The 16,876-nt window shown below is 43.7% G+C and overlaps 1 protein-coding gene across 15 annotated transcripts in view; it reads left to right on the top strand.

Moving 5' to 3' along the window:
• The window catches only part of MAST2 (microtubule associated serine/threonine kinase 2), a 240,300-nt gene that overhangs the window by 204,593 nt on the left and 18,831 nt on the right, over positions 1–16,876 (top strand). For 9 of the 15 annotated variants that reach the window (XM_055347842.2, XM_019017688.4, XM_055347839.2 and 6 more), the window contains 5 exons: positions 508–528; positions 2,354–2,432; positions 5,784–5,938; positions 7,872–7,947; positions 10,306–10,515. In XM_055347842.2, coding sequence (XP_055203817.2) covers positions 508–528; positions 2,354–2,432; positions 5,784–5,938; positions 7,872–7,947; positions 10,306–10,515 — 541 coding nt within the window. The remainder of the gene's footprint in view (positions 1–507; positions 529–2,353; positions 2,433–5,783; positions 5,939–7,871; positions 7,948–10,305; positions 10,516–16,876) is intronic. The other 6 variants (XM_019017702.4, XM_063699138.1, XM_019017696.4 and 3 more) reach the window with 1 other exon arrangement.

Below are 16,876 nucleotides of genomic sequence, written 5' to 3'. Positions count from 1 at the left end.
AGGCAGAGGGAACAGCCTGTTGCATTGATACCATGGGTCTGTTTCATTGCCTGGGTTTAGGAGTAGGACCAACTAGGAGGCTTCAGGGCCTGGTTTTTTACCACTGAGACCCAAACAGGTCTATGCTAAGTGGCATGACATTTGAGTCATGTGCATGGAACATGGATCTCTGGGCTGTCCTCTTATAGAACACAGTAAGAAAAGCTGCTGGTTATTGGTGGGATGGGGAGAAGTGTTTCAACCCTGCCAAACAGAGTATCAGGAATTGTTTGTTTCTGTGTTAACTGGCTGGCGCTTTGGAGGATCACATTGGTTTGCAATGTCAAACAAAAGACAGATTGAATTGAACACTAAGGATAGACCCATTGGTCCTACAATTTCACTTCAAACTATCACACATTCCTAAACAGAAGGAATGTGCCAAGCTAGACCAAATACCAAGATTCAAAAAGATCACTCTCTCTGGTTCCTTTGGTTCTCACTATAATGTGTATTTTTTTACTACAGCCATAGCCACAGAGCTGACAGGTAATAGCGGGTATAATGGGGAGAGGGGCTGGGAAACTGCTATGCATGGCCAGACAATATGGTTTGTGATGTTGTGGTTGGTGAAAACTGGTTGTGATGATTCTTCTCTGACTGTGGGTATGAACATTGGGCCTTTCATGTCTTGCAAAGAGGCCCAAAGGGATCTCCCTCTACCTGCTGGAACCAAGGCTCAGAACTCATATGCTTGGAGGCAGGAATTGCTGAATAGTTCCAAACTTCTGAGCTTAGGGACAAGTCACCCTTATTCCCACAGCTTTGCACAGTCAGATGACTGCAGTGACCAGATAGAGGAAATAGAGGCATCATGTGGTGGCATTTCTTCCTGACTCTGGTGGCCCCTGCTGTTCATTATACAGAGAAATTGCTGCCATGCAGCTAGTTTTCATTTCTATCTAAGGGGAGGAAAACTCACATGTACAAAAGTGTATTTGACAGGGGTTTGGGAAATCCATCCCTGAGTTATACTTGTCTCATCTTTGCTGAGCTATTTCCTGGAACCGACTTGCTTTATTGTGTGGTGCTCCCAGGACCCAGCAAAGAGGTCAAAGAGAACATCATGTCTGAGCACCTTCCTGGACATGTCTGAACCTCAGAGACTAGGTTCCAGCAGAGTTATAGCCTATATGTGCTGCTGCCAGGGTGGCATGAAGTTTGAGTCATGTGCATGTGGCATGGAACCTGCGGCTCACCCCTTACAGAACAGAGTAGAAAAGCTGCTAGGTATTGGTGAGGGTGGGGAGGAGTGCTTCGAAGGGAGAAGCCCCAGCAAGATTTATTCCTTTTTGCTTCTTCTTCTCCCTGTCCCTGCCATAACCATGAAGCCTTGAACAAACCACCCAAATCTCAGGATCTTAGTGTTTTCTCTGTAAATTGTAATATGAACTTATAAAGATCCTCCATTGCTGATAGTCTCAGGTTCTGTGAGTAACAGCAAAAAAACTTTGTATCTAACTTCAACCAGAGCAGGCTGTACCCTTAAGCTCTACAAAAAAGAATACATCACATCCCAGAGTCCAGGCAAAGAATCACACGTTCATATTATAAAAGTTTCAAACTAGATCCCTGCTTGATCTTTCCCCTCTACAGTAAAGCAAATAACTGTGGCGGGGTGGGGGGGCATGTTTTGTTTGTTTGTTTTGATGAGAGCTGTGGAGAGCATCCTTTTGAGAGCAGCAGGAAGCCTCCCCCAAAGTCTCATATACAGCTAAGGGTATGTCACCTCCCTCCTGTTTCATAAAGTTACTGTCACTCTTCGACAGACATTCCCAAATATTGGTTTTATGAGTCCTAACGGCTCCTAGGCAGCCTATAACTATTTCCCATTGATTAGCTCAGTTCAGACCCAGATGGTGGCCCACTTCTTCCTGTTGTCAGCCAGTGGCCTGGGGAAGACCAAAGAGCCCTTAACACGGAGCCTTCACAAATGGAAATAGCTGCATTTCAGTGGCAGTTCTATCTTGTAATGTTGCCTATAGCTGGAATCCTCTGTCATTGTTTCTATGAAAGTAAGTTGAGAGTATGAAAATATATATTCCAAAACCACAGTATTATATGACAGATGTTCTTCTGTTATACAAAGTTATGGACTATTTTATAGTCAGAGATATCTGTCTTTGCAGGGAAAACAACAATAAGCCCTCTGTAGGGGAGAGATATAAAAGCATGTACTGGACTGAGCAGTAATGTCTTAAGGAGGAGCCCTACAGTGAATCAACTGCCCCCAAAATGCTGATGAACAGACAGGCAGGTTGTGGGTCAGGGTGTAGTCCTGCAGAAACTGCCTAATACTTTTTCTTGCATACAGGACTGATGGGCGGCGCTGGTCTTTGGCCTCTTTGCCGTCTTCAGGATATGGAACTAACACTCCTAGCTCCACTGTCTCAGTAAGTAGCCAAATCTGTGGCCATACTTCCTTCACCCTGAGGAAGTACTTCCCTTTGGGTTATCTAGTGTCACAAAATGGTTCTCAACTTTTTCTCCAAAGTCAAACTCAGGTTGCTGAGAGATGATGTTGGGTGCAACAGAGGGCTGGGGTCCCTTCCCAACCATAGCCAGCTCCATAAGTGCCTTCGGAAAGGATGACCAGTGCCCTCTCTGGGAATCAGTTACTTCTAGAGGAGGCAGAGGAGAGCTTGAGGATGAACTTTTGCTTTGACAGTGAGACCAGATATGGGGACTCCTAAGCACACTTCCCCTACTCCTCCATCCTTATTTCTAGAACTGGAACCAAGAGCAGATCACCTTTCTCATATCTGAAGCACTTGGTAGACTCTCCCCTCTTTTTCACCTTTTTCTTTCAAAAAAGAAGGGAAGAGTGATTGTTATTTGATATCCAAGTTTGATGCATATGAAGCAAAAAGCTGGACCTGTCTCTAAAACGTTTATTTCTTTTGGAGAATGTTTTAGCCTAAAACACAAGAGCTGTACTAATTGCTGCTATGCACAATTGACCCTTAAGTAAGCCCTCATTGAGCAACTTTTTTTTTTTTGAAAGAGTGTCACTGTCACCCAGGCTGGAGTGCAGTGGCGCAATCACGGCTCGCTGCAGCTTCAACCTCCCCAGGCTCAGATGATCCTCCCACCTCAGCCTCCTAAGTAGACTGGGACTGCAGGGGCATGCCACCACCCTGTAGCAGGCTAATTTTTTGTAGAGAGGGGGTTTCATCATGTTTCCCAGGCTGGTCCCAAATTTCTGGGCTCAAGCGATCCATCTGCCTTGGCTTCCCAAAGTGCTAGGATTACAGGCGTGAACTGCCACACCCAGCCGAGCAACTTTTTATTAAAACCACAGTGACAAGGTTGGCCAACTTTTTCTGTAAAGAGCCCAACGTGGAGTAAATGTTTTAGTCTTTGAAGGCCATACAGAAGCAGGCCGTAGACCTGCTGACCCCATCCCCATTACTTGCAGCATTCTTCAGGTCTTCCCTGCTCAGTGTGCCTTTATTCCTGAATCTCGAGCAGGGAAAAGGAGTACATTTCCTCTCCCAACCTAGATACTACTATCACATTAATCCAAAGATGTCATTGGTCTTTGGCAACTGTTAAGTTTAAGATCTTTCTCTAATAAACATTCCCCTTCCCGGGCCAGGCGCAGTGGCTCACACCTGTAATCCTGGCATTTTGGGAGGCGGAGGCAGGCTGATCGCAAGGTCAGGAGATCGAAACCATCGTGGCTAACGTGGTGAAACCCCGTCTCCACTAAAAATACAAAAAATTAGCTGGGCGTGGTGGTGGACGCCTGTAGTCCCAGCGTCTCAGGAGGCTGAGGCAGGAGAATCGCTTGAACCCAGGAGGCGGAGATTGTCGTGAGCCGAGATCACGCCACTGCACTCCAGCCTGGGTGACAGAGCAAGACTATCTCAAAAAAAAAAAAAAATCCCCTTTCCCATAACTCTTTACTCAAACAAGTGATTTTTTTAGAACCAAGGTAAGTCTCATCTGCAAATTTTAATAGACTTAACTCATTGCTCCAGCTTATTAGGATTATTTAAAATACCAGTTTTGCCCACTGTAGTTTACATTGCCTCACTAGTTTCATGTTAGCTATAGCTGGTAAGAATATTTTTTGCAACTTTGATCCAAATCATTTATTAAAATGTGGCCAAGAAATAACCCTGTGGAGACATCTCACTCGCTGTTTATAACTTCATGTATTATAGCATTCTGTGAGGGAAAATGTGCACTGTTAGCAAAAAAGAAATGCTGATTTCTCACTTGTTTATTGAGCCTGTGACAACAGAGTTATCTCAGTGTGGTGCTTTAGCTTTGATTCTTAAATGGATTTAGATATTTAAACCTTGGCTCTGGGAGCAGTAGCTCAGGCCTATAATCTCAGCACTTTGAGAGGTCAAAGCAGGAGTTCCAAAAGACCAGCCTGGACAACACAGCAAGACCCTGTCACTTAAAAAAAAAATAGCTGGACATGGTGGCATGCACCTGCAGTTTCAGCTGCTTGGGAGGCTGAGGCATGAGGATCACTTGAGCCCAGAAGTTTGAGGCAGCAGTGAGCTATGATAACGCCACTGCACTCCAGCCAGGACAACAGAACAGAATCCTGTCTCTAAAAAAACAAACAGGCTGGGCGTGGTGGCTCATGCCTGTAATCCCAGCACTTTGGGAGGCCAAGGCGGGCAGATCACCTGAGGTCGGGAGTTCCAGACCAGCCTGACCAATGTGGAAAAACCCCATCTTTATTAAAAATACAAAATTACCCGGGCATGGTGGCACATGCCTGTAATCTCAACTACTCAGGAGGCTGAGGCAGGAGAGTCACTTGAACCCGGGAGGCGGAGGTTGCAGTGAGCCAAGATCGTGCCATTGCACTCCAGCCTGGGCAACAAGAGTGAAACTCTGTCTCAAAAAAAAAAAAAAAACCCAGATCATTGATTAGTTTGGTAAATAGAACTTGGGCTGACCCTAACTTGCCTGTTCTCTTTGTCAGTCTTGTCAGATAATGGAGAGGGGAGTTCCCTGATCCTGGGACTGAATGGGTGCTTCAGCATTAGCTGTGCCTGTAGAAGTCCTGTGATAGCCGAGCACCCTCCCTCAGATGGCCTATTGAGATTGGCAGTGCTGTTGTGAGGAATCCTCAGTCACTGAGCAATGTTTAGAATTCATGAGTGTTTTCAGGTCAAGCCTAATCTTCAGGTCCAGATGTAAAAGTAATTTTCTTCCCTGCTGGATTTTCTTGCCTGCTGGACATCAGGCCATAGTTGGTCTGCAGGCTGTAGTTTGCTAACCCCTGGCATAATACATTGGCCAGCTTGAGTGAGTCTGGGCACAGCCTTCACAGCCCCAGCAAAGGCACTTCTCCTCCAGATAACAGCCAAAAGGAAACATTGCCGAGCTGCCCCCAGGGCGGCTCTCTCAAGATTGTGGAAGGGCGAACTTAAGAGGATGTTATTTGCAGCTGGGTACACCTAAAACATGTCCCAAGTGAGGAAGCATGATTTATTAACTACTTTTGCAGTTCTAAAATTCCATGAAGGTCTGGGCCCAACTCCCTGCACAACCCTTGAAGGACTCCAGTATATTGAATTCCTCAGGGCTGAGGGCTCTGAAGGGCTGGAGAAAAACAGGATCAAGCACAGGCAAGGCTAAGGGAGTAGGGGAAAGAAGACCTGCTTTGGGTTTATAGTGACTGGGAAGTTCCCTGACCATTTTCAGTCCTTCCCCATTCTTGGACTGCTCTGGGACATGTCTTTAATGCCACTTCTTAATGTTTTCCCCTCTAGTCATCATGCTCCTCACAGGAAAAGCTGCATCAGTTGCCTTTCCAGCCTACAGCTGATGAGCTGCACTTTTTGACGAAGCATTTCAGCACAGAGAGTGTACCAGATGAGGAAGGACGGCAGTCCCCAGCCATGCGGCCTCGCTCCCGGAGCCTCAGGTGAGGGTGCTCTCTGCCCACTGTTCCAGTGCATGTGGATTTCAGCTTGTTTGCGTAACACAGAGGTGGGCACACTTATGCTATAAAGGGCCAAGATAGTAAATATTTTTAGGCTTTATAGGCCATATATCTCTGTCACATTCCTCAACTCTGCTGTTGTAGTATGAAAGTATCCACAAATAATATATATTTACAAAAAAAAAAAAAAATAGCAGGCCATAGTTAGTCTGCAGGCTGTAATTTGCTAACCCCTGGCATAATACGTTGGCCAGCTTGAGTGAGTCAAGTTCAACAAAGCCCAAGCTATTTTTGGCTTCAGGTACAGCTCAACCCATCACCCCAGGAGGTATTTAATAATACTGTCAAGTGGTCCCTCTCTTTTTCTGTTTAAAGGTAGTTAGCAGCAGAAATATACTTTAGATTACATCTGGTAAAAGGAGAACAATGGTATCATCAATTCTGATAGTTATCTGGCTCCAGAACCCATTGGCCCTGGGTGTATGATCTAGGCCAGCTAAAAAAGTTGCTGCTGAAGACAGGTTGCTGGCGTGGGGAAGAAGCCCATTTCAAAAGCAGAATTAAATGTCCATTTGAATATGTCTTTATTCTGTTAATCACCTGGGCACATCTTCATCAAACCAAACTAACCTTAACAGCTGCTGATTAATTTTCGATTCTCTTTGGCATTAGCTGGTAAATCAGTGCCAGAATTTTAGGTTAAGGAAGGTGATGGAGATTAAAATGAACATGACTTTAATGACTGAGCTCAGTTTTGCAGGGTCCCTAAGAAGTAATTAATTGGCTAAGATGTGCAGGGTAGGATCCCAGAGGAGCAGCAGTTCCTCCCAGAAAGAATCCCTCAGGTAATGCTGGCACTGCACCAGGAGTGACAGGGAGTAAGCTGGGCCAGACCACAATGACTGGTTCAGGTTTAGAGATTGATGAAGATGGTATCTGAGGCTTCAGTGCAAAGGATCAAGCATACAAATGAGCAGGTGTGAATCTCCAGTGCCTTTCTCTGTCTCACAGAGGAACACCTGAGTCTTGGTGTTCTCAACAACCCATACACAGAGAAGGGTACCTTTTAGGCCAGTTGAGATGGAGAGGCCCACAGTGATGCTCAGAGAAATCCATGCTATATTACTCTTAAATCCTTGGTAATGTGCAGCAGTACAGCAGGCAAAACATGGCACATTCCAGGGAAGAAAGACAGAGTGGGACAGTTGTGAACCTAGAACATCTGGGATCATGTGTCAGGGGCAGTAAACTGGGCAAGACCCACATACCCATTCAACTGTGTGGCTCCAACTTTGAAATTTTTTTAAGGAGATACGACGACACATGAGCCAGAGGGGGAGATTTAGGTTATCAGGGAAGACAATAAATTAAGGCAGAAAACATATCGGCTGCCTTCAGTAAATCACCCAGATGTATAACTCACAACAGTCTGGACTGGCCTCATTCATCCCCAAGTTAGGTCCATGGCTGCAGCTAGTTTGGAAAAAAATGTACGTGTTCACCGTCTTCCTTTGGTTGCTTTGGTAGTTTTTTTATTTGTTTTGTTCCCAAGAATATGCTGGGGCACACCCAACCCTATTGACCAAAACCAAGAGGACACAGAGAATCCTACTCCGGGGGAGGTTATCGTGGGAAAGCCACCAGTGAGCTTAGGAGTAGGTCCCTTTCTAGGTCTTTCTAGCCTAGAAGAGGTCTTTGTGAAAACCAAGCCTAGCTCCATATAGTACCATTTTGAACTGAACAAGGTACACTGGAAACTCCAGGAATAAGAAAGGCTCTAGAACTCAGTACCCATTAAAGTGGGAGTATGTAGCTGCTGAAGATGGTGGGAGGGGCAGGGTCTCTGGGGATGGCCATCTTTCTTCTTGATAGTTCCATAGCACTAAAGTAACACAATCATTTCTTTCTTTTTTAGTCCTGGACGATCCCCAGTTTCCTTTGACAGTGAAATAATAATGATGAATCATGTGTACAAAGAAAGATTCCCAAAGGTAAGGATCCATTTAAAAGGAGGGTGGCAATACCCCTCAGGGTGGCTGCCTACAGCCAGCCCCAATGGGAAGACTCTGGAGTGAAGGAATGAAGTGCTACCTCCAGAGATAACCAAGAAGAAGAACAGAAAGTCAGCCAGGAGGCTGTGGACACAGCAACAAGGGCTTCCAGACTGCTTGAGAAGGAGACAGCCGGAAGCTATGAGTTTGGGAACTGTATTTGCAGAGCCTTTGTTTCTTCACTACCCAGAAGTAGAATTATCCAGAGGGGAATGTCAGAAAGGTAGCCCACCATATATTAAAGAGGAAAGAAAGAACTGGAGGCTTTACTTCTCACTGTGCACATGAGGATCCATGAGTCAGGGTTCACTCACTACAGGATTTGCCCTCTGGTGGCATATTCATTTGATAGAGATTTCTTAAGCAGCACCTCATCACCAGGTGTCAGAGAGTACACAGACAGAAGTAGGCTGCACTGGCAAGAAGGCCAGAGAGAGCAGTAGGAGTGGGAGACAGATCTCAGAGTTGCTTGCTAACATCTGAATTTTCATTTTCAAGCAGGAAAATGCTGAGGAAGGAAAGTAGGTTGTTATCCTGAGATAGCTGAGAAGTAGCATTTGTAACTCTGCTACTTGGCTGTGAACCTCCTTGTATATGGAACTAGGATCTTGTTTCCCATTTGCATATCTCTTTTTTTGTTAAGAGATGGAGTCTTGCTCTGTCACCCAGGCTGGAGTGCAATGGCACCATCTCGGCTCACTGCAACCTCTGCCTCCGGGGTTCAAACAATTCTCCTGCCTCAGCCTCCTGAGATGCTGGGACTACAGGCATGCGCCACCACGCCCGGCTAATTTTTGTATTTTTAGTAGAGATGGGTTTTGCCATGTTGGCCAGGCTGGTCTTGAAATCCTAACCTCAGGTGATCCACCTGCCTCAGCCTCCCAAAGTGCTGGGATTACAGGCATGAGCCAGCCACTGTACCTGGCCCCATTTGCATGTCTTTTTCAACACCACATGCCTGTACGCTCTGACCTGGCCTCCTGAAGATAGGCCCTGTTTCTGACTGAGAGGGGATACGGACTGCAGAACCTGTGCCCTGTGGTCTGTGCTTTCCAGCTTTGGAATGGGCACTAGACAATAAGCATGAAGAAGGAGGCAGAACAAACACCTAGGAATTCATTTTGACGTATATGGTGTTTATGAAGTTTGCAAGTATATAATGTTGAGAAATGTATCTCATGCTTGTCCTCCTCCTCCTTGTATGTTAGGTGTTTTTGTAGCATTGGATGTTTGTGTTTATAGGCATGTTTCCAGTTCCTTCTTATAGGATGAACTATTGTTGGAGAAAATGTGTTAAGATTCCTTCACTTCCTTCTTTCTCCTCTACTCCCACTTTTTCACCCTCTTCCTCTTTCATTCTCCATGTAGACACACCACATATATATGTATGTAGGTATACATTTGCCTAAACACACACTGGAAATCAGAAATCACCACCTGGTAGCAAAAGGAATAAGGCAGAGTCTTAGATAGGCAGCTTAGATAGGCAGCTAAGAACTCGTTCACAGATGTGTATCTGTCATTTTGACATGACTGTGTAGTTAGGTCCCTAAGAGGTTTGGAGCCAGACCTCCATTCTCCTCTGCTGGGGATCCAGGCCAGGGTCATGTTCCTATCCGCAGTCCCCCCCATTCCAACTCACCATCTGTGACCAGACAGGTTCACTAAGCAGCTCTCCAAGCACCTGCCTAACTCCCTTGGGTCCTAAGGTTAAGTAAGAGGATCCTGAGATAAATGAAACTCTCTCTCACTTAACAAACTTCCCAGTTTAGAAACCAGCAGTGCCCATACACTAAGTTTACACAGTTGGGAGGTCCAGTGGAAGAACAGAGGAATGGAAACCCATTTGCCTGGGGAAATGAAAGACGTCCCAGAGGAGACACAATATTTGAACTGAGATTAGAAGGAGAATTAGGAGTTTGTCAGGCAGGCTTGGCAGGGTGAAAAAGCCACACACTGGGAACAGCATAAACAGACAGGCATGAAACAGCATAGTAAAGGAGGAAGATAGCAAACACCTGTGTGTCCGTACAGCAAAAGAGCTTGCCCTGGAGGGAGTTGGGGGAGATGGGCAAGACCAGGTGAAAGAGGGCCTTGAATATAAAGCTAAGGCATCTTGAGTTGACTTTACTTGAAGGTGATCTATTAATGTCTTCAGTTATCAGGTTTCCCAAATGCAGTTTAAGGAAACCAGGATCAGAGGGAGCCCATTATTTTGCTATTTCCAGGTCCTTCAGGCTTAGCTCCAACTGAGCTGGAACTAGAAGGGAAGTGTTTCTTTCTTGCTTTTCTTCCCAGGCCACCGCACAAATGGAAGAGCGACTAGCAGAGTTTATTTCCTCCAACACTCCAGACAGCGTGCTGCCCTTGGCAGATGGAGCCCTGAGCTTTATTCATCATCAGGTGATTGAGATGGCCCGAGACTGCCTGGATAAATCTCGGAGTGGCCTCATTACATCACAGTACTTCTACGAACTTCAAGAGAATTTGGAGAAACTTTTACAAGATGTGAGTGTCCTTGTGCTGGGGTTCTGAAAAAACCTCCACCTGGTATTGGATTCATAATCCCAAGCTAAGATTAGGGCATTAGTGGTATTCTCAGTCTTCACAGACTGCTTGTTACCCACCCTCAAAGGTAGAGCTGAGGGACTTAGATTCCTCCTCAGTCCCCTGCAATACTGAGAGAAGCCTGCTTGGTATCAAAGGAAGTCACTTCTGTTCCTTTTCTAAATCCAAAATTGTATTACTTTGTTGTATTACGCGAAGCTCCACCATGGGTTGTAGTCGTAAGTATTTGACTAGGAGGTTTGCTACCCAAAGCCAAAAAGTGGCTCCAGTGGCTGTGACGGGCTTTCTTCTACTGGAAATACTGGTTTAAGCAGAGCCTTCAGACTGTTTATCCTCAGCCAAGGGAAAACAGGTATGAGGCTTGCACGATGGGTTTAGCCATTTGCATGGTGAGAAGTTCTCTAGTTGGGACTTACATGTTTTGAGACCTGATCCTCGCTGGTGTGAAAAAATCTCTGGGAGGCTAAAGGTAAAGTAATCCAGAGATGGCCAAGACCAAAGCACATGAGAGTTCTTAAGCACTGGTTACTGCACGAGTGCTTCCTTTGCTATCAGCCTCTTGATTAAGGTGGCCAGATGCCATCTCACTCAGACCACAGCGGCTCCATGTTATCCATTAATACAGTTTGGGAGAGAGAGGATGTGCCTGTCCCCCCAGAGCTCATCACGTCACTAGAGAATTTCCCAGTCCAGAACCCCTTATTACCTCCAGACCAAGACCTCTCTCTCTGGAGTAGTACCAACTGAGCTGAGGGCCCAGGGCTAATGATCAAAAGGACATCAGTGTGTTCGTCTAGAAATAAGAAGGAGCAGGGAGTTTAAACAAATTTTCAGAGAACAGTTGAATCTAGAGAAAGGGTGACTAAAGATGATCATGATTATTGTTGTCAAGTAGTAGAAAGTTTCTCACATATAAAAGAGAGCAGATTGTTCTTAGTACCCCTGAAAGACATAATTAGTCCAGTGGGCAGAAGTTACAGCAAGAAAGGTTTTGATTTAATAGGTGAAAAAGCAGTTCCTTCTACAAAAATACCTTTTTGTGATTTCAAAAGAAATACTTAAAATAAAACATTGTAGAAGTATAACTTTAGAAAGCCAGAGTCCCATGAAAATCACTGGTAGCTGTTTGTTTCTGTTCAAGAAAAGGTTTCTGACAGTTTTCCAGCAATGGAAAGGGGTACCCCAGAGACATATAGGAATCAGGGATTACTGCATCAGGTAAAGGATTAATGTAGAGTAACTTCCAAGTTTCCTGGTATGTTTAAGATTTATCTTCTAAAATGCTAAAGTCAGAGCCTTGCCCAAAACCTTTAGGCATTTTCCCAGACTGACTGCTTGTGTGGTTAGGTTGTTTGATACAATAGGAAGAGCACTGAATTTGGAGCCAGTTTGTTCATCTGTTCCCTAATTTGTGAAGCCCTTGGAATGCAGAAAAGAATTCAGTGCAGGCTCTATCTTAGGGAATTTGCCATCAGTGAGGTTACAGACCCATCAACATGTACTTAATAAAAATAACAGTTATTACTACACTGAATATATGAATTCTCTCACTTCCACTGACTACAATACAATGTGATTGACGAGCACTAGAGATAAGTAGGTTCTGAGCACAGAGGAGGATATGCTGACTCTTTGTGGAAAGTTCAGGGAAGGCTAGATCTTAACAAACAGGTAGGAGTTCACTGAAGCTAGAAAACAGCATAAACAACCTTTTGCTTGGGCACAGTGGCTCATGCCTGTAATCCCAGCACTTTGGGAGGCCAGGATGGGAGGATCACTTGAGCCCAGGAGCTTGAGACCAGCCTGAGCAACAAAGTGAGACCCCATCTCTACACTAGCCAGGCATTTCACCATGTTGGCCAGGCTGGTCTCAAACTCCTGACCTCAAGTGATCGCCCTGCCTCGGCCTCTCAAAGTGCTGGGATTACAGGTGTGAGCCGCTACACCCGACCAGCTGGCAGATGAATTTGAAGAGTTGGACTGGGGGCCAGATGCTGAACGGCCTTGTGAGGAGCTTAGATTGTATCATGAAGGCAGTGGGTATCATCCAATGTGACAAATTGAAAAATGACCTGATCAGATTTTAGAATAATAAAAGTCAGTAACATTTATGGAGCATTTAATACATGCTGGATACTACATTACCTCATTTAATTTATCTGGTTAAATCTTCACAACCGTGTAAGAAAGGTACTTAATATTATTTCCTAAATTTACAGATAAGGAAACTAAGTTAGCTCAAGATAACTGATTTTTTTAAGTAGCAAAACCAGGACCCAACCCAGATGTGGCTTATTCCAGAGCCTAAGATCATACATTTTCAAACAGTCAACAAACATTGACTGACATCTGCTGTATAGGAGGCATTCTGCTAGGCTTAGCATTTGAGGAAAGAAACAGGGCCAGGTGCGGTGGCTCACTCCTGTAATCCCAGCACTTTGGGAGGCTGAGGCAGGCAGATCACCTGAGGTCGGGAGTTCCAGACCAGCCTGATCAACATGGAGAAAACCCATCTCTACTAAAAATACAAAATTAGCTGAGCATGGTGACGCATGCCTGTAATCCCAGCCGCTCGGGAGGCTGAGGCAGGAGAATCGCTTGAACTCAGGAGGTGGAGGTTGCGGTGAGCCAAGATCATGCCATTGTACTCCAGCCTGGGCAATAAAAGTGAAACTCTGTCTCAAAAAAAAAAAAAAAAAGAAAAGAAAAAGACACAGAGCCTCTTTACTCACTAGGCCCAGCAGTGTAGCTGTAGAGACAGACAGCTCATTATGAAACAGCATGACAGTACCATGTGGTATGCATGAACAGCCAAGAGAACATGTTAAAGACAGCAATTCTTTTTCTTCTCGTGTGTGTGTATATGTGTGTTGGGAACAGGAGACAGGTTTTAAAAGAATAAATGGGATTTCACCAACTGCTCAACCTTTCTCTTCATTTCATAACCAATACTTTAAAAGAAGAAAAGTCCTCATTTACTGTATTTTTTTTCCAAAGAAAAATAATTTTAAAATAATTTGTAAGCAAAAATAATCCTAATTAGGCATTCATGGGAAGATATTTAGGAAAACGTGGTACAATTTGAAAATAATAGCCATTAGAATCTAAGATATTATTGGTAATTATATCTTCATTTTCATTGATTTTTAATAGCATTTAATTTGATTATGTATTTTTCTTTTTTTTATTATTATTATACTTTAAGTTTTAGGGTACATGTGCACAATGTGCAGGTTAGTTACATATGTATACATGTGCCATGCTGGTGTGCTGCACCCATTAACTCGTCATTTAGCATTAGGTATATCTCCTAATGCTATCCCTCCCCCCTCCCCCCACCCCACAACAGTCCCCAGAGTGTGATGTTCCCCTTCCTGTGTCCATGTGTCCTCATTGTTCAGTTCCCACCTATGAGTGAGAATATGCGGTGTTTGGTTTTTTGTTCTTGCGATAGTTTACTGGGAATGATGATTTCCAATTTCATCCATGTCCCTACAAAGGACATGAACTCATCATTTTTTGTGGCTGCATAATATTCCATGGTGTATATGTGCCACGTTTTCTTAATCCAGTCTATCATTGTTGGACATTTGGGTTGGTTAAGGGATCAATTCAACAAGAAGAGCTAACTATCCTAAATATATATGCACCCAATACAGGAGCACCCAGTTTCATAAAGCAAGTCCTGAGTGACCTACAAAGAGACTTAGACTCCCACACAATAATAATGGGAGACTTTAACACCCCACTGTCAACATCAGACAGATCAACGAGACAGAAAGTTAGCAAGGATACCCAGGAATTGAACTCAGCTCTCCACCAAGCGGACCTAATAGACATCTACAGAACCCTCCACCCCAAATCAACAGAATATACATTTTTTTCAGCACCGCACCACACCTATTCCAAAATTGACCACATAGTTGGAAGTAAAGCTCTCCTCAGCAAATGTAAAAGAACAGAAATTATAACAAACTGTCTCTCAGACCACAGTGCAATCAAACTAGAACTCAGGATTAAGAAACTCACTCAAAACCACTCAACTACATGGAAACTGAACAACCTGCTCCTGAATGACTACTGGGTACATAACGAAATGAAGGCAGAAATAAAGATGTTCTCTGAAACCAACAAGAACAAAGACACAACATACCAGAATCTCTGGGACACATTCAAAGCAGTGCGTAGAGGGAAATTTATAGCACTAAATGCCCACAGGAGAAAGCAGGAAAGATCCAAAATTGACACCCTAACATGACAATTAAAAGAACTAGAAAAGCAAGAGCAAACACATTCAAAAGCTAGCAGAAGGCAAGAAATAACTAAAATCAGAGCAGAACTAAAGGAAATAGAGACACAAAAAACCCTTCAAAAAATTAATGAATCCAGGAGCTGGTTTTTTGAAAGGATCAACAAAATTGATAGACCGCTAGCAAGACTAATAAAGAAGAAAAGAGAGAAGAATCAAGTAGACGCAATAAAAAATGATAAAGGGGATATCACCACCGATCCCACAGAAATACTACCATCAGAGAATACTATAAACACCTCTGTGCAAATAAACTAGAAAATCTAGAAGAAATGGATAAATTCCTCGACACATACCCCCTCCCAAGACTAAACCAGGAAGAAGTTGAATCTCTGAATAGACCAATAACAGGCTCTGAAATTGTGGCAATAATCAATAGCTTACCAACCAAAAAAAGTCCAGGACCAGATGGATTCACAGCCGAATTCTACCAGAGGTACAAGGAGGAATTGGTACCATTCCTTCTGAAACTATTTCAATCAATAGAAAAAGAGGGAATCCTCCCTAACTCATTTGATGAGGCCAGCATCATCCTGATACCAAAGCCGGGCAGAGACACAACTAAAAAAGAGAATTTTAGACAAATATCCTTGATGAACATTGATGCAAAAATCCTCAATAAAATACTGGCAAACCGAATCCAGCAGCACATCAAAAAGCTTATCCACCATGATCAAGTTGGCTTCATCCCTGGGATGCAAGGCTGGTTCAATATACGCAAATCAATAAATGTAATCCAGCATATAAACAGAACCAAAGACAAAAACCACATGATTATCTCAGTAGATGCAGAAAAGGCCTTTGACAAAATTCAACAACCCTTCATGCTAAAAACTCTCAATAAATTAGGTATTGATGGGACGTATCTCAAAATAATAAGAGCTATCTGTGACAAACCCACAGCCAATATCATACTGAATGGGCAAAAACTGGAAGCATTCCCTTTGAAAACTGGCACAAGACAGGGATGCCCTCTCTCACCACTCCTATTCAACATAATGTTGGAAGTTCTGGCCAGGGCAATGAGGCAGGAGAAGGAAATAAAGGGTATTCAATTAGGAAAAGAGGAAGTCAAATTGTCCCTGTTGCCAGATGACATGATTGTATATCTAGAAAACCCCATTGTCTCAGCCCAAAATCTCCTTAAGCTGATAAGCAACTTCAGCAAAGTCTCAGGATACAAAATCAATGTACAAAAATTGCAAGCATTCTTATACACCAATAACAGACAAACAGCCAAATCATGAGTGAACTCCCATTCACAATTGCTTCAAAGAGAATAAAATACCTAGGAATCCAACTTACAAGGGACGTGAAGGACCTCTTCAAGGAGAACTACAAACCACTGCTCAGTGAAATAGGATACAAACAAATGGAAGAGCATTCCATGCTCATGGGTAGGAAGAATCAATATCGTGAAAATGGCCATACTGCCCAAGGTAATTTTTATAGATTCAATGCCATCCCCATCAAGCTACCAGTGACTTTCTTCACAGAATTAGAAAAAACTACTTTAAAGTTCATATGGAACCAAAAAAGAGCCCGCATCACCAAGTCAATCCTAAGCCAAAAGAACAAAGCTGGAGGCATCATGCTACCTGACTTCAAACTATACTACAAGGCTACAGTAACCAAAACAGCATGGTACTGGTACCAAAACAGAGATATAGATCAATGGAACAGAACAGAGCCCTCAGAAATAACGCCGCATATCTACAACTATCTGATCTTTGACAAACCTGAGAAAAATAAGCAATGGGGAAAGGATTCCCTATTGAATAAATGGTGCTGGGAAAACTGGCTAGCCATATGTAGAAAGCTGAAATTGGATCCCTTCCTTACACCTTATACAAAAATTAATTCAAGATGGATTAAAGACTTAAACGTTAGACCTAAAACCATAAAAACCCTAGAAGAAAACCTAGGCATTACCATTCAGGACATAGGCTTGGGCAAGGACTTCATGTCTAAAGCACCAAAAGCAATGGCAAC

Source organism: Gorilla gorilla, chromosome 1, assembly GCF_029281585.2.
Source record: "Gorilla gorilla gorilla isolate KB3781 chromosome 1, NHGRI_mGorGor1-v2.1_pri, whole genome shotgun sequence".
In the NCBI taxonomy this organism is placed as follows: domain Eukaryota; kingdom Metazoa; phylum Chordata; class Mammalia; order Primates; family Hominidae; genus Gorilla; species Gorilla gorilla.
The sequence above is the reverse complement of the archived record's forward strand: the minus strand, read 5'-3'. Positions and strand labels throughout refer to the sequence as shown.